Source organism: Pteropus medius, unplaced genomic scaffold (assembly GCF_902729225.1).
Source record: "Pteropus medius unplaced genomic scaffold, Ma_sr-lr_union100, whole genome shotgun sequence".
NCBI classification, from domain to species: domain Eukaryota; kingdom Metazoa; phylum Chordata; class Mammalia; order Chiroptera; family Pteropodidae; genus Pteropus; species Pteropus medius.
Window position 1 is genome coordinate 17,563,700 of NW_024349799.1, and position 25,452 is coordinate 17,589,151.

A 25,452-nucleotide genomic window follows, 5' to 3' on the forward strand; every position below is an offset into this window, starting at 1 on the left:
GTTGGGCCCTGAGTCCCGGCGCCTCCTCCCACCTCCTCCTCCTTTCCCAGTCCCGGCTGTGACAGCCCCAGAAATCTGTCTCATTTTTTCCTGTAGCGCCGGTCTGTGGTTTGGTTGGGGCCGACCTGCAGCTGCGAGGGCCTAGAGGCGCAGTCCAGCCCAATCCGACTGCACACCTGGGGAACCCGAGAACCAGCGGGAGCAGCGCAGCCCGAGGAGATCCAGCCCATGGCCGGGCCAGGGATAGACCCAGGTCTCCTGACTCCCAACTCGGGCTTTTGGCCGCTGTCTCTTGCTTAGGGTCCCGCGTCTTGGTAATAGGTTGAGGTGACGGAGAATCTGGCGCTACCTCTCCCAGGCCACAACCCTGTATTTCCCGCGCTGGGGACCGCAGAATTCGCGCCTGCGCGTAACCTTCCCGCGAGGCTGCTTGGCGAAGGACCCCGCCCGCTGAGCCCAAGTGGCACGTCGCTGGTTGCCACGGAGACTGCGCTGTTTACTTCCCTTTTCAATAAGAGTCGGGAGCTACAGTTGGGGTTAGGAGGCTCCCATGCAGAACTGGTGTAGTAGTTCTTCGTGGCGCTGAGGTACGTGCACCCCGGCCCCACCCCATCAACCCTTAACTGAAGCCCTCCGCTCTACTCAAAGCCTTTGCCTTTTGGGATCAGGCTTAATTTAGGTCTAACTTCGACCTACTCTAGCCCTAATTTCTATTTCTCTGGAGGCTACTCAGACTTATCCAGGAGTCTTAGGTTAAATTTTGAGCCCAGAAAACTTGGGAGAGACCATAGAAAAGACTGAACTAGGAAGAAATGGGGGAGACTGCATGTTGTCTGAGAGGGCTGGGTTGCCTGGTGCTCAGCCTGGTCAAGATCTGACCAGGTTCCATCCCTGTATGTCTGAAGGGCCTCAGAAATCCAGACGGCCCTAAGGGCAGGCACTCAGATTTTTGGGTAGGGACGTGAGTGGGGCAGATTTTAGTAATGTCTGATGAAGGCGGTTTTCACAGTCAATCACAACTATGTGCAGATGAGGTGGGGGCAAATTTTAGTCTTTCTGTTGCTGCGGTCTTTACCTGCTGCCTCACAGCAATGAGAATAAACAAATTACAACTATATGAACAATACAGCTGACTCTTACCAACATAATATTGAGCGAAAGAAGTCATAAGTCATATACAAAAGAGTACATACTGTTTGACTCCATTTATATTAAGTTCAAAAAATGGAGAAACTAATTTATAGCATTAAAAGTCAGAATAGTGGTTACCCTGTGGGGATGTGGGTGGAGAATAGTGGCTGGAAAGAAGCATGAGGTGCTGGTAATGCTTGTTTCTTGATCTGGGTGCTGGCTACACAGATATGTTCATTCTGTGTACAGATTATGATTTATGCACTTTTTAGTATGTACATCATATAATAAAAATGGACATTTAAAAAAAGGACACATTGCTTTCAGTTAATCTAAAAAATGTCTGCCTTTGATCAGGATTTTGGAAACTTCGAATGGCCAAACTACTGCAATCTCCGCCCAAGTTCCTGCCCTCAGAGTGGCACATTGCTAACAAGAACCAGTACCACAGAGCGGAAGCCCAAAGGTCTCGGTCCGAACGCCTGGTGGCAGAAAGCCAGAGGCTTGTGGATGAAATTGAAAAGACTACAAGAAAATCTCAAAGCGATGTAAACAAAAAACTAGGTAAAACAATGCACTTGGTATACTTGTGAACATGTTTGGATGAAACTGTTCAGGTTTAGCTAGTCTGTCATTTGCATTTTATGTTCAGGAGTAGCGATATATTATCTTGAAATAGTAGGGAAAAACGTGTATTCTCTAGGTTCTGTGTTTAAGTTCACTGCCTTAAGATAAAGACATAGTAACCCAGTCTGATTTTCAGCCATCTATCATCTATGATTCATTTGTTTATTGATTTGATTCACATTTATTGAGCATCTAAGAGCATCTATGGACTAAGTACTAGAAATATCACAGGGAACAATGAGAGTCTCTACTTTTTAAGGGCTCCTGGCTTGAGGAGGAGAAAGATACAAACATTAGTAATCAGAATATAACCATATAGGTGCTGGGGTAAGGGTGCAACAGTAGGAGAATTGGGAAAGACTTCCTAGAGAGGAATATTTGAGCCAATACTTAAAGAAAGAATAATTTTCTTTTGACAATTCCATTCTTAAAAACACTACTTAAAGGGCAATGCCCTTAAATGAACAAACAAACAAACAAACAAACATAAAATGAAACAAACGAAGCTTCCCAAATGCCAAAAAGTGATTAAGCAGAGGTCGCAAACTCATGTCTATGAGAGTTGGGCAGGAAACATAGGGGGTTGAATAAGACCCCCTAAGATAAGAGGGAGTGGGGATGGTGGCAACCTGGAGAACATGTGCTCCATCTAAGGGGGCAGCTGCTACTCAATTTCAACCAGTTTTTTCCAAGAAAGATTATTGGCCTGCTATTGCCAGATTGTCTGATTTTTTTAAAAAAGAAAATCTGGAAAGCTGAAATTTTACACAGTTTTTAAATGTTGGCAACTGATTGAATATATTTATAACTTGGCGCAGGATAAACAAAAACACATGTAAATTAAACCTGATCTAAGGGTGGCTAGTTTTCCAACCTCCAATAAACCAAAGCTTCTTGAGGTCAGTAATGTTAAATGTTAGGCCTCTCCCTATGGGTTGATCCTTACCTCTGATATCAGCCTATGCCTATTCTAAAGAATTATTCAAATAGGTAGGTATTAGAAATGAGGATGTACTATTCATTTTTCACAATAATTATGTTTCAATAGGCATGAGAACAAAGTTTTTAAGGTCTGAAACTTAACTTCATTGATTCATTAAGGGATTAAAAATATCAGCCATTTAGCATGGCATTATAAGATATCAGATATCTAGGAATTCACCTAACGAAAGATGTGCAAGAGTTCTATACCAAAAACTACAAGCCACGATTGAAAGAACTTAAAGAAATTCTAAATAAGTGCAGGGATATATCAGTTTATGGATTGGAAAACTCAGTATTTTAGATGACAATTCTCAAATTAATCTATAGATTTAATGCAGTACCAATGAAAATCTCAGTAGGTTTTTAAAAAATAAAATTGTCAAACTACTTCTAAAATTCACATGGAAATGCAAAGGGTCAAGAGTTGGTATGGCTATCTTGAGGAAGAATAAAGCTGGAAAACTTTCACTGTAGATTCTAAGACCCATTATACAGCTATAGTAATTAAGACAGGTTTAGGCAAGGATAGACAAACTGACCAAGGGAACATAATAGAGAGTTCAGAAACAAACCCACACATATACATTTATCTGACTTATGACAAAAACAGTACTGCAGTATAGTGGGAAAAGGATGGCCTTTACAATAAATTGGTTAATTGGATATTAATATGGACAAAATAATATCCTGACCCCTATTTCATCTATATACATAAAATCAAACCTAGGTGGAGCACATATCTAAATGGGAAAGAAAAAACAATAGAACTTTTGGTCCAGAACACCTTTATGACTTGCGGAGGGCAAAGATTTCTTATTTTTAAGCAGGAAACAAAATAACCAATCATAAAAGAAAAAACAATAAATCTGACTATATTAAAATGAAGAATCTTTGTTTATCAAAAGACCATTAAGAGACTGAAAAAGTAACCCACAGAGAATATTCATATATATTCATGTTATATTTATACAAGATGTTTATAATCTACATTTCTGACAAGGGCTTTTTACCCAGAACATATAAAGAACTTTTAAAAATAAAGAAGAAAAAGACAGACAACTCAATAGAAAAATGGGGAAAAAAACTTGACACCTTACAAGTGAGGAAATCTAAATAGCCAATGAACATATGAAGAGGGCTTTACCTTCATTAGTCATCAGGGTTATACAAATTAAAATAACAGTTGAGATGCCATTACACACCCACCAGAATGGCTAAAAGGAAAAGGAAGAGGAGGAGTTGGGCTGGAGGAGGAGGAGGAGTTTTTAAATGAGATGGGGAAAAAAAAATACCAAGTATCAGAGTGGATTTGGAGCAACTGGAACTCTTTTACCCTATTAGAGGAAGTATAAATTGGAGAATTTATACTGTGAATATTGGAAGTATAACTGCTTTGGAAGCTTTGGCAGTATCTACTGAAGCTGAACATATGTAGGCACTTTGACCTAGATATTTTACTTTTAGATATATACCCAATAGAGATTCTTAAATATATATATATAATCTTTGGTAAACGTATTTAAGAATCTCTATTGGGTATATACCTAAATCTCTATTGGGTATATACATATGTGTGTGCGCGCGCGCGTGTGTGTATTTCAATGTTCAAAGCAGTGCTCTTTGTAATATCACCAAACTGGAAACTATCCATGTCCTCACCAACAACAGTGGTTGTATAAATGTCAAAGAGGCTGAGAGCTGAACAAAAATGAATTTGAACTGGTGACTTGAAGATTATTGATGACCTTTGAGATAGCAGGTCCTGTAGTATAGTGGAGGATGCAAGGTGAGGGTTGAAGTCAATTACAAATTATGAGTGGGGAGACTTCAGTTTACATGGTGAATGGAACATGTGCATTTGTCTCCCTTTCCTTTTAAAATTCCAACAAAATAGTAGTAAAGGATTAATGAAAAGTATGCCTCATGGTTGAGAGAGAGGGAAAGGGAGAGGAAGAGGGAGGGAGGAAGAGAAAGAGGAAGAGAGAGAGAGGGAGAGGCGGGGGGAAAGAGAAGCAACACTATAGAAATGGTGAAGGCAAGATTTTGGAAACCAGAAAGCAAAAGATCAAGTGGTAACACACATAGGGACTGCAGAAAGCCTGGATAGGTAGAGGACAATAAAAAGCTAGCTGATTCATACTACAGGTTCATGCTGTGGAAACCTTAAAATACCCCAAATTGGAAACATCCTATTACCTCTGAAGCTGGAGGTTCAGGATAAAACTGGAAACAGGATAAAGTGAAAGTCTTTATGAAGAGCCCTTCCCCCACTCTGGCTCTCTTTCCTCCAGCAGAAGGCTAAAGGCTAAAGGAGTCAATGAAAGTCTGCTCACTGAACAGTAACTCGTTCAGTCCCTGGTTCCTAGGCTTATATCCTCAGACAGGAGATTGGAAGATTTCTCCATGGAGAAACTAACTGGTTGAAAGGAAAGATCTATAGATAGTAATATTTGTGGATTCTCCAATGAAACACCTGGGCCCTTGCCTGATCTCTCTAGGCAGTAGAACGTTCTGGTTGATGAGTCCCGCCCCTGCAGGTAGAGCTTTCAGTTAGCATTTTAGCATCTTATTCTTAAAAGTAATCAGATGAAGATCACCAAGCATTTGAGGAAAGACTCAAATGTGACAGACTTGATGTGACAGACATCAAAACCAACACAAGTAAACAAACAACCAAACACACAGAAACCCAAGAAACAGGGAGTGCACAGAGAAAAAGAAAAAAATTACATGATAAGATCCTCATAAAACTTGAAGAAGATATATCCATGGAACAAGAAGACGAGACTTAAAAAAGAGAACATTCAGAGAACAGGAAAGTATTCTTGGAAATTAAAAATTAAAAATATGAGCGCAGGACATTTTTAAAAATCAAAAGAAAGGGTGAAAGATAAAGTTGGAGAATTTCCAGGAAGTAGGAAAAAAAATACAGAGAAAAGAAAATTTGAGGATTCATCTGGGAAGCTAAATATCTAGTAGGAATTTCAGAAAGAGCACAGGGAAAATGGAGGAGAGGAAATTATTCATGAAAGAATACAAGAAAATTTCTTAGAACCAAAGGATCTACGTTTTCAGATTAAAAGGGCATGCCTAACGTCTAGCATACAAATTGAATAAGATTGATATCAGTGTGAAATTTTAGAACACTAGGAAAATAAAGAAGAAATTTCTAAAAGGTATTCGGATCACTACAAAGAATCTGGAATTGAAATGGCATCAGACTTCTCAATAGAAACTCTGGAAATTGAAAGAAATGAAGCGATACCACCAAAATTCTAAATGAAAATTATTAATAATTTATAAATTTACACAAAGCCAAATATAATCAAATGATAAGGGTAGAATAAAGGCATTCGCAGACTTTAAAGGTTTCAAAAATTTTACCTCACAGGCATCCATTTCTTAGGAGGTTCCTCAAGGATGTGCCTCAGCACTTTGAAAAAGTCAACCAAGAAAGTGGAAGAAATGAAATCCAAGAAACAAAATCAGTAAATTACTTGATGAGTTTGAATACATTGAGAGGATATTTATACATTAGTCTCCCCTTACATGTAGGGGATACATTCCAAGACCACCAGTGGATGCCTGAAACTGGATAGTTCTGAACTCTATACATAGTATGTGTTTTCCTACACACATATGCCTTTTCACTTTAGAGAAGCACTTCATGGCTTCTCTTGGGCATATCTGAATTGCCAGCATCACTATTCTTGCACATTAGGACCATTATTAAGTAAAATGAAGGTTACTTGAACGCAAGCACTGTAATACTGTGATAGTGGATTTGATAAACCAGCTGGCTACTAAGTGACTAAATATCAGGTAGTGTATACTGTGTGGATATGCTGGACAAAGGGATGTCCCAGGCAGGATGGAGTAGGAAGGCATGAGATTTCATCACGCTACTCAGAACTGTGCATAATTCAAAACTTAGGAACTGTTTATTTCTGGAATTTTTCATTTAATATTTTCAGACCGCAGTTGACTGTGGGTAATTAAAACTTTGGAAAGCGAAACCGCCTATAAGGGGGGACTACTATAGTTCTATAAGAAAGGTTGAAGAAAAATTAATAATAAATATATAGAAAGTAGGGCAAAAATATAATTATTAACCCCTTTAAAAACCAAAAAGTTGTACAGGAAAGGAAGTTTATGATAGTATACTATGGAGTTGAGGCATCGAAGAGTTAGAGTCAACGAATGTAGAATCATCTTCGGATTAATTTGATGTTGAATGTAAGAAATATTTTCCCTCCCTTCCTCCCTCCCTGCTAATAAAAGCTTATAAAGATGAAAAGATGCCCCAAGAGGGACAGCTTTAAGAAGAACATATCTCAGGTAGTTTTGCAATAGTATTCAAGTTTCTCATCCAAAAGTTGGCTGCAATGGGAATAGATTAACCCTGGTGTAACTTCTCTGCTTCAGAACAGAGACTTGAGGAAGTCAGGTTCTGGAAGAAGGAGTTAGATGACAAACTTGAGCAGCTTGTGTATGTGACTGAAGATCTACTCACATATAAGACCAGATTGGAGAAAGCCCTGGAGAGCTTGAAAGAGCCCTTGCACATCACTCAGACGTGCCTGGAATATAGGTAGGAGGGAAGGTTCCTCCAATGAATCATCTGTTGTGAGAAATGAAATGCTAGGTAGTAAAAACTGCCTGTGCTGGGTGGTGGGTTAAAATGAGACAAATGAGCATGTGTTCATTTAGAGCCTGAAATTATCTCAGCATGCCCGTGGTGCTGGGCAGTGGAAGCAGCACTGGACTGGGTTCATGTCTAAACTTTGCTCTTGACTAACTTAAATATAAGTTAGGACTAGGTTTGGCTGTGGGTGATCAGAAAACCACAAAATAACACTGAACTTAAATAAGATAGTTTCTTTCTCTCAGATTTAAGGAATCTGGAGATAGTTCGGGGTTGGCATACTGTCAGGGTTCCAGGCCTTTTGTATTCTGTTGCTCCACTGCACACGGCTTTTACTCTTAAGGTTACCTTGTGATTCAAGATGGCAACTAGAGCGCAAGCCATTATGTCTACATTCTAGCAAGCAGGAATAATTAAGGTTTGGCATTCACCATTTCTACTTGCATCTTATTGATCAAGTACATGTTACTATATGCCTGGTACTGTACTGTCTGCTTTTATATCTCATCAGTTCCTTGCCACAACCCTATGAAATACTAATTATTATCCTTATTTCACAGAAGAAGAAACCAAGGCATAGGTAAATTATACAATGTGCCTAAGGCCACACAGCTGGTGAGTGGTGGAGCCTTCCTCCCAGACACTTTCATGCAAAGTAGAAAAGAACAAAATATCAGGCAGTGACCAGTCAATTTTAGGAGTAACATAGCATAGTGGTTAAAAACATGCGTAATACTCAGTTTTGTAGCCTTGAGCTTAACCTCTCCAAAACTGTTTCCTCACCTGGACTTGAAAATACTAATTAAGTAAGAAGATTCATATGAAAAGCTCAGCACAATGCTTGCCACATAATAAATGCTGAGTAGTGGGGGTAATATTAATGTTGACATTATGATTAGTATTATTATTATAAAGCATCTTTCTGGATTCAAATTTTTGTCAAAAATGGAACTAGGATCAAGGTAGGAAACATATGTCTTTGAAGTTTTAAGCCAAGAGTAATGTTTCTAGTAAATAGATAAGAAGAAAAAGGCTTCAGAATTGATGACCAAATTGAGGGGGACACGTCCATCTGGCATTTTTCAGACCAAGTGATCAATCAATCAATCACCGATCAATTTTTCTTCATTGTGTTTTGGAGTTTTTCAAGGCTCAGAGACACCAGCTAGTGTACATCCTTGGCCACATCATCCAGATGGATTGGGTGCTACTCAAACTATTTGTCCGGATAATTTTAAATGTCCAGATGTTAGCAATATTGAATTGCCTCCCTCCACGTGTTGGACTGATCTGCCGCCTTTCTCTGGTCAGGGAGAAGCGAGTTGGCATTGACCTGGTGCATGATGAAGTGGAGCAGGAACTGGTAAAGGAGGCTGAGATCATCCGGGGGGTGATGGCCCTGCTGACCCGCACCCTGGAGGAGACGACTGAGCAGATTAGGTATTGGTGTCCGGGGCCACTCTCCACATCTCCACTGCACATAGCTAGAAAAGGCAGTGCCCACAAAGGCCGGGCTCCATGGCACAGAAAGAATGGGGATCAATACTGCTATGAGCACTTTCCATGCTGGGAGGCTGCCTGGAGCACTCATACTGAGGCCTGGACAACCTCTCATACTCGACAGTCGCCCTCTTGTGGCGGGTGGGGAATGGGCTGGATTTCACCCCTGATTATAAACTGAAGCATACTGGAGCTGTTTTTTTTTTGCAAGGGCTGACCTCACACATACACTGTACCACAGTAGTGACATCAGGAAATGTCACAGTTGGAGGGAGAATCTTGAAGTCCAGGCTTGGTTACTTTAATTTGTCACCAAGCATCTAATGGTATATGTGTGTGTGTGTTGGTGCCCGGGGGTGGGGGTGGGGGACGGGGGAGGTGATGGAAGGTGGGGAAAGAGGTGCCGCCATCCTATACTAGACCAAGCTTTAGCTTCATTTTTCAGGGTCTCCCAAGAAACTGTAGTTGCCACATGGGCATTCCAGAGGGAGAAACCTTTACCCTCTCCCTTCAGGCTGAACCGCTCTGCAAAGTACAATCTTGAAAAGGATTTGAAGGACAAGTTTGTGGCCCTGACCATTGATGATATCTGCTTCTCACTCAACAACAACTCACCAAACATCAAATATTCCGAGAATGTCGTGAGGGTTGAACCAAAGTGAGTGGGTCCCTGACTGCTGGCCTGGCTATGCTGTCTTCCTCCCTGCTATGTAATGTCCTAGTGCTTACCAGACAGGCAGGCAAGAGCTAGCACATCATCCTGACCTCAGGCCGGGAGCTAGGAAGAGGCAGGCTTGGACAAAGGCAGGTGCTGAGTGTTGACCACACTGAGACAGGGCGGAGTCCTTGGTCCTCCAGCTTAGGCCCCTCTTTAAGAAAGTCTGATATAAAATCTTTAAAACACTTAAAATTTATTCTTTTACCTATTTGTGTTGAAAGAATCTAAAAACATAAAGGACAACTTAATAATTTCCCTCCATTATTACCCCTTGAAATAACCAATGTTATCTGTATGTTTATACAAACATATGTGTACACTCACACACAAATTTTGTTTTGTTGACAAAAATGGGATTATATTATGTACCTTTTCTGGAACATATAACTTACGATTTTCAATTAACATTACATCACAGACCTAACTCATTCTAATTTTTAAACCTTTTTGAGGTAAAACATACATATAGAAAAATACACAAATAATAATATACATACAGTTTAATTATTATATTATCTTTTGCTATATAGCAAATTACCCCCAAACTTAGCTTAAAACAATAAACATATATTATTTCACAGTTTCTGTGGGTAAGGAACCCAGGCATTGCTTAGCAGGTGCCTCTGGCTCATATCCCATGAGGCTGTAGTCGGGCTTTCTGCTGGTCTGTGGTCTTATCTAAAGGCTCGACTGGGTGGGGATGGGGATCCACTTCCAGGTCAACTCATGTGGTTATGTCAGGCCCTGCCATGTGAGCCTCTCCCCAGGGCTGTCTCAGGACATGGCAACTGTCTTCCCTCACAGTGAGTGATCCAAGAAGAAGCAGGAGAGAGAGTGCACCCAAGACAAAAGTCACAGTCTCCTTTTAACCTAATCCCCAAAATGACATCTAATCACTTCTGTTTGTGAGAAATGAGTCAATAAGTTCATCCCACAACTCAAGGGAGGAGCTTATGCAAAGGTGTGAATTCCAAGAGGCAACGATCATTGGGGGTCATCTCAGAGGCTGGCACTAATCATAGTGACCAGTCCTCATGGAACCACCAACCTGGTCAGGAAATGAAACATTACCACCACCACAGAAACTCCTATCCTATTCCCTCTTGATTGATAACCTGTCTCTCCCCGCCAAAGGTAACCACATTCCTGACTTCTAATAGGTTTGTTTCGCCTGCTGTTATGCTTATTAAGTAGCATCATATACTATCTAATTTGTGTGTGTCAGTTTTCCAATCAACGTTATTTTGAGATTCATCAGTGTTGTTATACAGAGCAGTTCCTTGTTAAACTAGCAATTTATTCACTTATTTATATCAGTATATGGACTCAAGGTTTCCTATTTTATTCATCTGTTCCTACTGTCATTTATTTTAATGCTCAAATTGTTACTTCATCTTTCTGAGCCTCAATGTTCCTCATCTGTAAAATGGGGGTTATAAAAGTTAGCTCATTAGAAAGTCATTGTGATGACATCTGTGAAGTGCCAGTCCAGTGCCTGGCACAAAGTAGGTTTCCCCAAAGTGAAAGTTATTGCCCCTGTAGGGAGGCTTAACTTCCAGTAGACCTCCAGGAGTTTGTCCCATTCCCATAGCTCCTTCCCAGCCCAGATATGCCGTGCACAAACGCATGGGTTCTGTTTCAGCTCTGTGAGTCTAGAAGACTGGTTGGACTTCTCCAACACCAATGTGGAGAAGGCTGACAAGCAGAGAAACAACTCCCTGACACTGAAGGCCCTGGTGGACCGAATCCTGTCCCAGACGGCCAATGACCTGCGCAAGCAATGTGACGTGGTGGACACAGCATTTAAGAATGGCTTGAAGGAGACCAAGGATGCCAGGGACAAGCTGGCTGTTCATCTGGCCAAGGTGAGCTCCCTACAGAGAACGTGGGAGAGCACGTTCAAGTGTTTCACCATGGAAACCTGGAATGCCCTTAGGGCCAGGCAGCTGGCTGTGCTTGTGATCTTGGGAATAAGAGTCATTCGCATCTCTCCATCGCAGCAGCAGGCTTTGGGTTTTTGAGGACCAAGGTGGTTCTTGGCCCCACTCTGGGCCTCCTTTGTCACTCATGACTGCAAAGCATATGCCATCTCTTCCCCCTGGGCCTCAGTTTCTCCTTTTGTGAAATATGGAGATGAACTACATAATCTTAGATATCATTTATGACTCTGAAGTTCCATGAGTTGAATGCAACCAATTTCTCCAAATCCAGCTGCAACTTCAGGATTCTGGCTGGTTGTCTCTCCTGGTTACCAGTGGTGTACTGGTAAACTGGCTCTCAAAAACAAAACAAAACAAAACAAAATAAAACAAAACAAAACACCCCGATTTGTAGAATTTGCTGATTTCCATGGTGTAAATACTTCCACCACAGTTGATTTTAAGCTACCCATTTAACAGTGGTCTTGCAAAGTTCCTGAGTATTTAACCATCAGAGCCCACGTGAGCTCGCTCCAGTATACCTCCCTCCCTCACCCCTGGATCCTGAGCATGTATGACCATCCCAGAGTTTAAACTCAGGGACGCTGAGAAGTCTAGTCTAGTAGAACAAGTGCTGGATTTGGACCAAAGATGTGGGTCCAAATCCAGTCCCATGACAGACCAGCTGAGTGACTCACACAGATCCCTCAAGCTCTCGGAGCCTCATACCTCACCTATAACATGAGGACACTAACCCAACTCCTGCATTTTACTGACGATGAAATTGAGACGTAGAGAGCAGAAAGGACCCCAGGTAGCAGGGTGCATTGCTGGCAGCCTGGGGCTAGAGCTCAGGCCTGCTCAACTCCCAAAGCCTTGTCCTTCTGCAGCATTCATACTTTGCCCTCTTGAAACCCAGAATCTAGTTGTCAGACAAGGTTTACTTATGTGATGAGCAGGACAAGCCAGAATGTAATCAAAGGTCATTCTGTGATAATATTTCCTGTCAAAATCTATTGCAAATGTTCATTTGCTAATGCCCATCTGTAATGAGATTTCATATATATTTCATCTTTGAAAATGTCTTTTCATTCAGATAGGTACTGCCAAGCACTGATAACAGTCTATAAACATATGATCATTGAACATATTCATCACTTGGAAGGCCTTTATAGAATTCTGTTAGATTCTTCTCCTTTTGGATGCTGACCTTTTAGCATGTCATTACGTTTCATATTAATCACTTCCATTTGAAGGATAGGTAGAAGCTCTTCAATTACACAGCTAAGTGGATTTTGAAATATGGAAATTTCCTTTGCACTTGCATTGAGGTCCAAAAAAACACTGCTGAAAGTTGGAAAATATATCTGCTGCAAATATGTGTGGGAATGGAGGCCTTGCTTCTAGTTTTAACTTTTGACAGCACAGGGAGTATATAAAGCAGCTTGACATTACTTGTGATTCAAATCATGTTACTCATAGAAATGACTTTACCACAGTTTAAGCTTTGCTTTTAAGTGCTGTCTTGCCTTGTGATCTTAGGTTGGATTCATTAAGAAATAATACTAAGTCTGCATCAGAAGTTAATTTCCAAAACCATTCAGTGTTTGATAATAGTGGTTGATGGTGGTGGTTCTTGTTAAAAACAATTTCATTCTTGGCCCTCAGCTAAAAATAAATCATAAGAAAATTTTACTGCTGCTAAACCATTGACTTGCTGAGCATTACGGCAAGTCAGGATATTCAGCTTATATTTCTTTTTTTTAAATTTTATTTATTTTACTTATTTTTATTTATTATTATTTTTTATTTTTTTTAGGCTAGGCAACCCTTGGTTGACCTCACAGATTGCAAGGACCTTGTCAGCTTACAATCCCTTATTTTTTATTTTTTACTCCTATAGCACCTGGTCTTCCTAGGTGGTCTCCCATCCAAGTACTAACCAGGCCCGACCTTGTTTAGCTTCCGAGATCAGATGGGATCGGGCTTGTTCAGGGTGGCGTGGCCGTAGACTCAGCTTATATTTCTGACAAACATTCACAGAACCGATGATGGTCAAATCCATGAGAGTTAATGAAGTTCATTGTCGATGCTACTGGTTTAATAACATCCAGTAGTATTATATTTTCTGCAAAGTACTTTCTGATGAATAATACTATGAATATCCAGAGGCTTTAAATAGCATGCATTTCCACAAGCTCTGTAAATGTGTTCAACTAATCCTCTTTCTGCTCCACACATATTTGTGCCATTATCAGCTATAACACTTCTTAGCAGATTTTATTTCAGTTTGTATCGAATTAGTATTTTCTCAACTTTTTGAAAATAGCCTCACCTGTAGTTATTTCATAATACCATTCATAGAGGCCGATTCTTTAGCTACTTCAAACTCAGCACTGACTCCTTAAATAAACAACTGAGCAGCATCAGAACACTTAACTCATGAAGAGCAAAAGAAAACCATCCAAAATCATGTGCCTTGTTTTTAATTGACTATTGATGTTGTTCCCAGTGTCCTTACCTTTTCAGGTAACTATTATTGCAGAAAGACTAATAATCTTAAACAAATTTATATTCTCTGGACACCCTTCCTCAGCTGCCGTGATCGAACATGATTCAAATAACTCACCATCGGTAATCGACTCTCCTTGCTTGGATAACAAATGAGCCACTTTCAACCTTACTTTGATTGCAGCCTCATTTTCGTTTTTGTGAAGATATTCTGGGGTGATGGGACATTCTGTTTTAAATTTCTAATTTTTCTGATTATTGCTCTCCTGTGAGTTGGGACTATCATGATGATGCATAGTCTGGTAATGACATATGTTGTATTCTTTCAGCACAGCTGTAGTGTCATTGCATAATAAACACAATGTTTTGCTACCTAATTAAAATCTGTTACTCACTGCACCTTAAAAGTACAACACATGAAGCCCATTTTTCTTACTTTAGCGTGACGAGTATGTACTGGTAATAAAAAAAATAAGACGTCACTGTATGGTGATACACATAACACTTGGAAAGCTGTCAAGTTGTAACCGTGTCATTGGGATTTCTAGTACTCTGGACAGTAACACGAGGCAAGGAGAGTAATATACAAAGTCTGTTGCAGCTTCTTAACTCTGCCATTGTGATTTAAAAGCAGCCATTCATATACATGAATGAGCATGGCTGTGTTCCAATAAAACTTTTTTTATAGAAATTAAAATTTGAATTTCATATATTTTTCACATGACACAAAATATTATTCTTCTTTTGATTTTTCAACTATTTAAAAATGTAAAAACCTTTCTTTTAAAAGAGAATAAAGAGACAAGCCACAGACTAGGGGAAAATATTTACAAAACACGTATCTGATAAAGGGCTATTATCCAAAATATACAAAGAACTCTTAAAACTAAACAATAAAGAAATAAACAGTCCAATAAAAAATAGACAAAAGATCTGAACAGATACCTTACCAAAGAAAACACACAGATGGCAATTAAGCATGTGAAAAGATGCTCAACGTCATGTCATTAGGGATTGCAAATTAAAACAACGAGATACACTACACACCTGTAGAGAACATTGACAACACCAAATGCTGGCAAGGATGTAGAGCAATGAGAACTCTCATTGCTGGTGGTAATGTAAAATGTTACAGCCACTTTGAAAGACAGTTTGGCAGTTTCTTGTAAAACTAAACATACACATATGATTCAGCAAACTCACTCCTCGGTATTTAGCCAAATGCGTTGAAAACATGTCCACACAAAAACCTGTATGAATATTTATAGCAGCTTTATTCATAACTTCCAAAGCTTGGAAGCAACCAAGATGTCTTTTGATAGATAAATGAATAAACGAATTGTGCTATACCTATAGAATGGAATATTATTCAGTGATAAAAAGAAATGAGCCATCAAGTCTCAGAAAGACATGGAGGAATCTTACATGCATATTGCTAAATGAAAGAAGCCAATGTGAAATTCATACTGTATGAATCATACTGTATGATTCAAACTATATGATATTCTGGAAAAGGCAAAACTATTGATACAGTAAAAAGGTAAATGATTGTCAGAACTTCAGATGGGGGTTGGGGAGTGAAGGAGGGATGAAAAAAGAGGAGCATAGGTTTGTTTGTTTTTTAGGGCGATAAATTCTGGGTGATACTAAATAGGTGGATACCAAATGTATATAATTTATACATTTGTCAAAACTCATAGAATGTACAACACAAAGAGTGAACCCTAATGTAAACTATAAACTTTAGTTAATGATGATGTAACAGTACTGGTTCATCAGTTGTAACAAATGTGCCACATTAACTCAAGATGTTCATAATAAGGGAAACTGTGTGGGGGAAGAGAGGGTATATGGGTACTCTATACTTCCTGCTCAGTTTTGCTGTAAGTCTAAAACTGCTCTAAAAAATCTAGTCTATTAATTCAAAAAAAATTCTTATTTCAGTCTGTACAAAAACAGGTGGCAGATTGGATTTGGCCCATAGGCCATAGTTTGCTGATTCTTGATCTAATACGTAATATTAGCAGTTTTATTTTAAAGAATCTCTATTTTGGATATTTTAAGTATCTGTAAAATTTAAGAAAATTTGACCTGTTTTTTTTTAAAGTTATAACAAAATATTTAATTAAATAATTTAGCCTTATGGTTTTAGCTGAAATTTTAAGTTTGAAGACTTAAGATATTTACGAGAATTTAAGATTAATTATTTTTACTAGTTTACTAGATTGACAAGTTCTTTTGAGACCTTCAGAAGGCCTTGTTTGTTAAGACAATTCAAGTATTTCTAAAAAGTTTTCTATCAAATTCGCAAATGCTATATATTTGTTGTATATCAAATTTATAATTGCTGCTTTAAATAAATGTTCGAAGGATTTTGCCCAAGCTTGAAGTGGGAGCAACTATTAATCAAAATAAATTTAAAGTGATTGTTAACATTTGTTAAATTTAAAAATACTATAGTATCTGTGAATTTAACTTAAGAAACGCTTAAGAAATGTTAAGAAAAGGCTTAAAATGCAATGTGTGGACCTCATTTGGATTCTAATTTGAACAAACTCACTCTTACAAGAAAATACGGGACAATCATGGAAACATGAAGACTAGCTATTAGGTAATACTGAAGAATCATTCTTTTGTGGTGTGTGTGTGTGTGTGTGTGTGTGTGAGAGAGAGAGAGAGAGAGAGAGAGAGAGAGAGAGAGAGAGAGAGAGAGAGAGAGGTATTATAGTTATGTTAAAAGACAATAGAAGAATCCTTATATCTTAGAAACATGTACTCAAGTATTTAAGACTGAAATGATATAATATCTGGGATTTGCTTTAAAACAATTAAGCTAGTGGGCGGAGATGGGGTTATAGAAGAAACAAGATTGGCACATATTGATGATCATTGCTTAAACCGACAATGGATACCTTAGGTTCATTATACTGGCTACTTTTGTGTATGTTTGGAAATTTCCATGATGTAAAGTTATTTTTTTTTTAAAGCTTAAGAAAGATAGAAATTTTAAGCTAGTTAAATATTAATCTAATAACTCAAGTAACTTCTAACTAATCTTTTTATGAACAAAGCCACCCTCAAAGAAACCAACAAAACTCAGATTGAACTGCTCACACTCTTCAGGCCTCTAAGGGGGCAGAACTGGTGCTAGTGAATGAGTTGATAAGGAAATAGGCAGCTTTCTGTTCGTGATACACAGGTACTTTGTACCAAGGTAAATGGGCAGCTTCCAGTCTCAGCTGAGGGCATTCTTCAGGGAATTCATATTATTTGAGAAGGAGATGAGGCAACAGTGGCCGGTCACGTTCATTCCGTCTGTGAAGTTCTAAAGCTGGGTGAGTTGCCTTGCCCACCAGCAGTCACTGCTACAGGGAAGAGAGATCAGACTCATTCTGGTGCCCTGCTTAAGTAGAAATCTGAGGTCCTGTTTTCCTAATTTAAATGATCACAGAGACCTCCTAAGAGTCCCTGCTGTTGAGTTTCGAGGAGTACAACTTGGCCTCACCTACTCTAATCCTTTTTGTAAGGTCATGGAAGAGATTGCTTCCCAAGAGAAAAATGTTACAGTTCTTGAAAAAGCCATCCTTGACCAAGAAGGGCCTGCCAAGGTGGCTCATACACGCCTGGAGACCAGGACATATCGGCCTAACGTGGAACTGTGTCGTGACGTGGCACAGTATAGGTTGATCAAGGAGGTTCATGAGATCACCCATAATGTTGCAAGGTAGGCTGGCAGCTGGTAGGTGGAACACCACTGGGACCCCATTTAAACCTGGATTGTGAACAGGGCTGGGCAGATTCTGTGGTGGGTGAAGCCTGCTAGGCATGAGCTCATTTGTATCTATAATGTTTGAGGGATTCCTTTCTAGAGGACAGGCAAGGGACTCCTTTCTAACTCCGGCCAATTGCCGCCATGCAGAAGATGGACGCCAGAGTTTAAATTTTTCTAAAGAAGTCTAAATCCAGACGTTTAGGTAAAATGTACAGTCTTAAATGTTGGCAGTTTATGGAGCTGTCTATCTCGTGAATCTGGCCTGTGGCCACTAATTTGAAATCTCTGTCCTGCGGAGGCGAGGGAAGAGGACATGCTTATTTGGCTTCTGCACTGAACACATGAATACATTCCGCACCCCCCCCGCCCCCCAAAAAGCGATGCAGAGTGATAAATTATTCCCTTATGTTCTTCCTCTTCTCCTAGATTAAATGAAACATTAGCCCAAGCTCAGGTGGAGCTGAAAGGGCTGAATCGCAGACAGCTTGCCCTGCAGGAGGAGATCCAGGTCAAGGAGAACACCATCTACATCGACGAGGTCCTGTGTATGCCCATGAGGAAGTCCATCCCACTGCGGGATGGGGATGACCACGGGGAATGGGCTGGGGGCCTCCGCCCTGATGCTGTCTGCTAAAAGTAGGACTAGTTCAGATTCTCATTAAACCGTGTCGTAAAACAGTAGTACTGAACTCTTATTTCAGGTAGGCAGCACTTCCAGTCAGCCCACCACAACCCCTTGGCTGGGATTCCAACCTGCTCTGGAGGTGGGATTTGTGTGCAAGGCTCTGTGCTGCTGGTGCGGCTGGTGTGGTTGTTGTTTAACAGTTAAATTCCATGTGTTAGCACAGGCCATTCCGATAATATCACAAGACTTGGGGCTTTGGGGGAGGCGTCCAAGACATTTTAGTTCGGATTCATTTCAGTTCAGTAGTTGGACTGGATCCCTTATTCAGACCATGCCCATCTTACTCTTGAGAGGGGAATACAAACATTTCTCTCGGCTCTCGAGATTCCTTTTCCCCTGGAAATAATGTGACTGCTGACTTAGACCCAGACCGGTCCACAGGAAGCCTATTCAAGTTGTACAGGACATAGATGAGAGGGGAGTTGCCCCGGGTCAAGAGTCCCCTTAAGCCTTCCTCAATGCCCGAATGTGTCTCTCTGGACCTCTTTCTTCTGGGAGAAATGAGGACAGGACAGGGCCAAAGGCCCCTCCAGCTCGTAGAAATTCAATCTAGTTGTAGGGCTTGAGGAGCAGCAGGTAGGCCAGGTTGCTGTTCCCTGGAGTCAGGGGGAACAGAGGGATGATGTCTCTGGTTCCCAGGTTGGAGTGGGGCTGAAGGGAACTAGGGAGCCTGCATGTCAGCTGTGGGGTGGGTGGCTCTGGCAGGAGGAGCTCTGAGTGACACTCTGGGAAGGCTAGAGGTGCCAGCACCGACGGGGCAGGGGTGGGGGCAGCTTATGGAGGGTGTTTGGCATGTGTACAGATCCCAGGGACTGCAGTCTCAGGATTACCAGCCTGGGAGAGAGGGAGGCAACGTTCTGGGCTCCACAGCTACGTTTTTCCAGCTTCTGGGAGAGCATGTCTGTTAGCACCACCATGCAGAAAGGATTTCCTGATCGCCTTTTCTTTCCTGAATATAAACAGTGAGTATGAGTTTAGTGTTGGTTTCCAGACCAGTTAGTAATCATTCAGAATTTGTTTTTGTTTTTGTTTTTGTACTTAAGTAACGGTAAAGGAAGAGAAAAAAAATTACTCTCATTCCTGCCACAGATTCAAATTGTCACCAGACCGTTAACCAGGATCTCGTCATCGCCGTGAGAAAGAATTCATGGACAGACAATGAAGGCGATGAAGCGCCAGCTCAAGTTTATTGAAAACAAGAGTGCACTCTCAGATGGGAGAGTGGGAAAGCATGAGAGGGAGCTGCCCCGCTTTTCTTGTGGGGTGGGGACTTTACTGACTTTACTGGGGGTGGCACATTCATGGTTCTGGGTGGTCTCTTGGAACTTCGGAGACACCCCTTTTCTTACCCTTTTTTGTCCTTACCGAAATGATGTGGTGTCAGGTGCATGATGGGTACAGTGTTAACCACAATGTTAATTTATTATAATAGCTGTATAATGAGGATAGGGTTAGGTTAAGGACAAACGGGGCTTGGCCTGCACACATATTCTTGTGGGGAAGAACATCTGTGTTTCTGGGCCACGATATTGTGGTTTCTGAGCTCTAAGGGCCCATCAGGGTTCATGGCAAGCACATTTGTGTCCTTGTGAGTTTCTCTCTTTTCCACTCATATCTGGCTATCTGCCTACTCTTAACAAAATCAGTGGCTAAGAAAGCAGGTTCTGAAGTCAGACATACCTCAGTTCAAGTTCTCCAATAGTTCCTACCTCACAGTGGGGCTGAGTCACTGTGGGGCTGAGTGATATAACGTATGCGAAGGGCTTCACACAGAGTGTGACCCACAGGGAAGCAAGTGTTCAATAAATATGAGCCATTTTTAATACTCCCTACCCCATACCCACATAATTTCTATGCAGATGTACTCATGGCATAAGCTCAGGTTCATTGCAAGTAGTTTTCCATGTTGCCGTATCATCCTTATAATTATTTTAATGGTTACATATTACATACCTCTTTAAAAGTTTTCACCAAGACTGTTTCCATATACCTACCATTTTTTTTTTCAAAGCAAGTTCTGCTTATAGCTAGCTGCCTTCTGCTGAATCACAGCAGCTCAAGAATACATCTGCGTGATTGTCAAAGGAAGACCTTTGCTGTGGGAAACTGCCCATTCATTCGTTCATTCATTCATTCTGCTAACACCTACCGTCTAAGTGCAGGGCTCACCTTCCCGATGCCTTCCACATATGGAGCTGCTTCCGTGCTCTGCCCTAACATTCGGTTCCCTAATACTTATTGGACTTCCAGTTGGTGTTGAGCAGAGCGCTGGTGGCCTGAGATCAGGAAACCTGGATTCTAGTTCTAACACTGTTCAAGAAAGCCCCTCCCCATCTTAAGGCTCCTGTAAAGTGAGAGGATTGGCCTAAATGTCCCAGAGCCCTTCTCATCTTTGATATTCCCTTGGGGAACAAAGGCACAGAGACAGTACAGGATTTGGGCCTGACTCCCAAGAGGTTTAAGAGATTCTTTGCTGTCGGCAAGGGCTGTTCCTAATCTGGGATGGAGAAACCCTCTTTAAGGCTGGGAGCATCAGCTTTGTGCGATCTGGGCTGTGACCGGCCCGCCCAGATACTGAGCATCACCTCTCAGGTGCTGAGCAAATATGCAGCACTCCCCATGTCCTCTCTTCCCCTTGGGAAGTCTCTGGTGCTCTTCTGCTCTGGCTTGGAAGAGTCCAAGCTCAGAGGGCAGACCTTAGAATTTGTGCTAACCTCACAGGATTATGAGGCCTGTCCCAAAGGATGTGGCATTGGAATTCTTCCAAGTAGCACAGACTTCAGCACACTGGGAAAGTCTCAGGAAGGCTGGCCTTCCCAATAATCGATCTAGGATCCCTCTCTGTTCTAGAGAGGTGTTGACTGCACCTGCCCTTACCCAGAGGCTCACATCCCGTCATCTTCCTCTGTTACCACCTCTCTGGCCTGATCTGGGGGTGCCAGAGTTGGACCCACTAAGGTCAGAGCCACCCTCCCAGGGGACTAGGATCATATTTGGGTAACAGTAATGACCAGAGTTTTTACATCCTACTGTCAACAAGTACAGGCACCTGAAGCTACAAAACCTACAAGAAATTAATAGGAACTCTGAGATTGTATTCTGAGCTCTCTGCCATACGAAACAAAGTACTGGTCATGAGTCAAGCTCATTGAGGATGAGGACTCTCTGGTGGGGAGGAAGGTCCGTCTGTGTCCAGAAAACTGGGAGAAACCCAGAGAGACGGTTGTATAGCCATGGGATGCAGGCGAATTTAAAGTGCATGGAGAAGGGGCCAAGGCCCGAGCCCTGGGAAACACCAGCACTTCCAGGATGCGTGACAGAGAGTCCCACAGGCAGACTAAGAGGGAACATCCGAGGGGCTGGAGGAAGCCCAGGAAAGCATGGTGTCACAGATATCAAAGTAGGAGAATGTTTCAAAGTGCTGGTGGTCAATGGGTTGAATACTGCAGGGCATCAGCTAAGAAAGGAAAAACATCTTCTAGATTTGATTATAGGCAATCGCCAGTGACACTTTACCAAAAGCAATCTCAATAGAGTATCGGAGGAAGTCAGGCATTTGGACTCAGGACTAGGAACTTCCAGTTCCACCAGGCCGCTCTCTTGAACAGGGGAGATGTAGGTTTTGGAATATGGATGACGACAGCTGTCTGTCATGTGGATGCCAAACAGAAAGCCGGTTCGCAGCCAGAGAAAAAGCGGGAGCTGAGGCACCAAGAGGAAGTAGGAAGAATGCCCTGCAGCTCTCCCTTCCTTGGCTCCAGGCAGTTTCTGAGGCCCCTGGGTTCTAGAAGACACTCAAGCACCTTCATACAGCACTTCCTTTTCTGCTCACTGACTCTCAGTGGGTTTTCCGTGACTGCCACTCAAAAGAGTTGTAACTCACAGGCCATGTTGCTTGAATGGATGAGTGGGCTAACTAAGAGGAGAATGGGAGTGGGGGTTACCCCTGAGAGGGATCTTGATGGGTTTCCAGGGAGTGGCATGGCATACACAAAGTCAAAGGGTCTCAAAGAGCCAAATCTGTTTTTAGGGGGAACTGGGTATGGGTTCCTATAAAGCATGTTAACAATCTCAAAGCAAAACCAAGGAGGACTTATTATATAACCTTGTAAAACGGGTATGCCATTGGTAATCCCGGCAATTATGACAATCATTAACGTGTTGAGTACTTATGATGAGTTATTTATACTAACTGTTATTATCCCCATTTCGCAGGTGGGAAAATTGAGGCTTGCAGGGGGTCACACAGATAAGATTCAGACCGCCTTGCCAGGAGTTGCATGGCTAATGAGTTGCTGATGCAATTGGATCTCAGATCCTGAAACCAGAATCTGTTGCCTAAAAGTATTTTTACCTGAAAATTTATCCATAGATTTTGGCAAGCCTTTTTATAAATGTAAAAATTAGAATGAATCTGATCTACTCCCTTTCATTGGGCAGGTTTTACTTGTTCTTTAGCTGGGTGGTTATATTCTCTGTAGAGAAGTTAATACAGATCCCAGTGCCTCCATCGATGGCCCCTCCACAGAAACCATTTGATTCTTCAGCCAGTCAGCAAAAGTATACTCAGATCTATTGCACATCAGGTCTGTGTCACTGGAGGGTATGTGTACATGTGGTCATTCATTTATTCATTCACATGACAAATACTTGCTGGGCTCCACTTTACAGTGTAGGGACTCTGCTAGGCACTGAGATTAGAGTGTGAATTAGACAGAGATCCCTGTCCTTTTAGCACTCAATCCAGAGACAAGCTGTACACAACAAAGTCATTTCAGATAGTAGGAAGTGCTATGATGGAAATAGGGTGATGTGAATTGAGTGACAGAGCAGGTGGCTACTTTAGATTGTGTGGTGAGAGAAGGCCTTTCTGATGAGCTGACACTTGAACCTAGATAAAGGTAAACAAGAAGGCGGCGGTCATATAAGTAATCGAGGAAAACACTGTCACCTGACCTTTTTAGTGAACAGAGAAAAGGCCAGCGAGGCTGGAGGAAAGGAGAAAGTAGTATATGGTGAGCTTGGGGGTAGACTGGGGTCAAATCATGTAAGGCGCTATAGACCACTGTCAAGTTCAAACCAGCTTCTGGAAAAGGCATGTGTGTGGCTGGGACCATCTGGGGAAATTTCCAGGAGGTAGCAGGAGAGCTGGTCCTCTAGCCCATTCACTGAAATATTCAGAGTCTGGGGGTGGGGGGAGGGCAGGGGCCAGCAGGGGGTCAGTGATCCCTGCACCCTGTCCCTTCTATCTTCTACCTCATCAAATGAAATTGGCTCTTCTCCGAGTTTCCTCGACCACCACGAAACCCTGGTCTTCCAGCGGATGAGCGTCCAGCCCCCCGAAGGAAGTGGCCAGCTGATACTAGCTCCTAACTGCCAGGATAGTTTCCTGGCACTGGTCTTGGCTGAGGCGGGGCTGTGGCAGCCAGGAGGAGGTCGAGGCTGAGGGGAGAAGTGGGACTAGCCCCAGGGCCAGTGGGGCCTCAGTAACCCAAGGCTCAGGGCCTCTAGACAGCTCTGGGAGCCTGTCCTTGCTGGAGGATACAGTCCGGACTCCAGCCCCTGCCAGGGGAGCCCTGTAACTTGCTTTTTTCACTTAGTATGCCTTGAAGGGTGTCCATACCAAGACATGAAGATCCACTTCGGTCTTTAAATTGCTGCATGATACAGAATTACTGGGGTTTATGTCACCAATTCCCAAGCTGGTGGACTTCATAGTTGATTATAATTTTCTGCTATAACTAGTGGTCCTTCAGTAGACATCTTTGTCAGCCCTTCTTGAACCAGTATTTCTCTAAGGTGGTCTTATTCAGTCACAGGCAAGTCATAAATTATATAGGTGAGTGACAAGGTTAGGCTGTGGCTTAGAAGGGTCCCCCTGGGGACAAATTGGAGGGAAGGGGATTGCATAAATTCTTTAGGAATGGCTTTGGCTGACAAAGCACAAAGGCCTTGGGGTTAGACATGCTTTCGTTCCCAGTTTTGCTGGTAACTCATCTGGGAATGGTAGGTGAACCCTCTCCCTTCCCTACGCTTCATTTTCTTTATCTGTGAACAAGAGACATAGGGAGTGGTAGTGAGAAGGGCTGGTGAGGTGGTTTGTAAGGTTTCTTCCTGCTGAAAAGGCCTTATATTGCCAGCTGTGGTCTAAAAGTACATGATAGGTTGGCTGGATTAATTTATGGTTTTATTAGTCTCATGGACGTGCTCTTACTGATTGCTTAAAAAAAGACATATTTGTCTATGACAGTAAGATAGGTCAAAACAAATAAAGCATATTACTTTGAAATAATTGTTCACTGTAAACAAAGGTTGAATCACACCTCAACAAGATCCTATTTTAAATCATTCGACAAAGAATGAGTGCCTCTTCTGTGTCTGGCAGAGTTCTAGACAGTGGGGATATACAATAACAGCAAAAACGTGTGCTGTAAAGGGGCTTACATTCCACTTGAGCATTTAAAATTTTGCGTGTGGGTGTGTATGTGTCTAGATTTTTTTTTAATCTGCAATTTTGCAAAGGTAGAGGCATAGGAATAGATTAATTTTCTAAGCACTACCCAGGGAAGCCATGCAAATTTCTCACCATATGTGATATTCAGCCAATGGATTAATATTCTGTGGCTTCAAATTGCAAATCAAAATTTCTGTAGGTCTCTCTCTAGAAAGCTGTTTGGGTTAAATGTACAAAGGGATAAATATCCACCAAAGAAAGGGTATTTTGTGTTTATTAAAAATTTTTTTCAAGTTACAGCTGGTGACATTTTTTCCCCTGAAACTATACATCTGTCATCCTAAAAACATCATAAAGATGTATTTATAACTATTTTACTAGAAATGCTTGGTCCCATCATACACAGCAGCACTTCTAAGCCAAACATAGTACAACAGAAATTTTCATTGATTCCCCTGAATGCTCCTGTGCTTAATGGAACTGCAGTATAATTGTCTCCAAAATCA

The 25,452-nt window shown here is 41.6% G+C and overlaps 1 protein-coding gene and 1 pseudogene across 2 annotated transcripts; one reads left to right on the plus strand and one right to left on the minus strand.

The window, feature by feature from the left end:
* The first annotated feature begins 397 nt into the window (after positions 1-397).
* On the plus strand, positions 398-18,488 carry TEKT1 (tektin 1). 2 transcript variants are annotated; one of them, XM_039886442.1, is made up of 8 exons: positions 415-587; positions 1,489-1,695; positions 7,168-7,333; positions 8,699-8,827; positions 9,402-9,545; positions 11,248-11,470; positions 17,563-17,759; positions 18,234-18,488. In XM_039886442.1, the coding sequence occupies exons 2-8, from the start codon at positions 1,506-1,508 to the stop codon at positions 18,439-18,441; spliced, it is 1,257 nt and encodes a 418-aa protein (XP_039742376.1). In that variant the 5' UTR covers positions 415-587; positions 1,489-1,505; the 3' UTR covers positions 18,442-18,488. The 2 variants fall into 2 exon arrangements, with proteins under 2 accessions (XP_039742377.1, XP_039742376.1); XM_039886443.1 differs by lacking the exon at positions 9,402-9,545 and having other exon boundaries at positions 398-587.
* LOC120621402 (uncharacterized) lies at positions 13,419-13,537 on the minus strand (annotated as a pseudogene).
* Positions 18,489-25,452: the final 6,964 nt, after the last annotated feature.

Excerpts from the sequence above, each read along its gene's own strand:
- TEKT1 (XM_039886442.1), top strand. The coding sequence starts at position 1,506 with ATGGCCAAACTACTGCAATCTCCGCCCAAGTTCCTGCCCTCAGAGTGG. Across the intron at positions 7,334-8,698 it reads CAGACGTGCCTGGAATATAG|GGAGAAGCGAGTTGGCATTG; the intron begins GTAGGAGGGAAG and ends TTCTCTGGTCAG. Across the intron at positions 11,471-17,562 it reads TGGCTGTTCATCTGGCCAAG|GTCATGGAAGAGATTGCTTC; the intron begins GTGAGCTCCCTA and ends CCTTTTTGTAAG.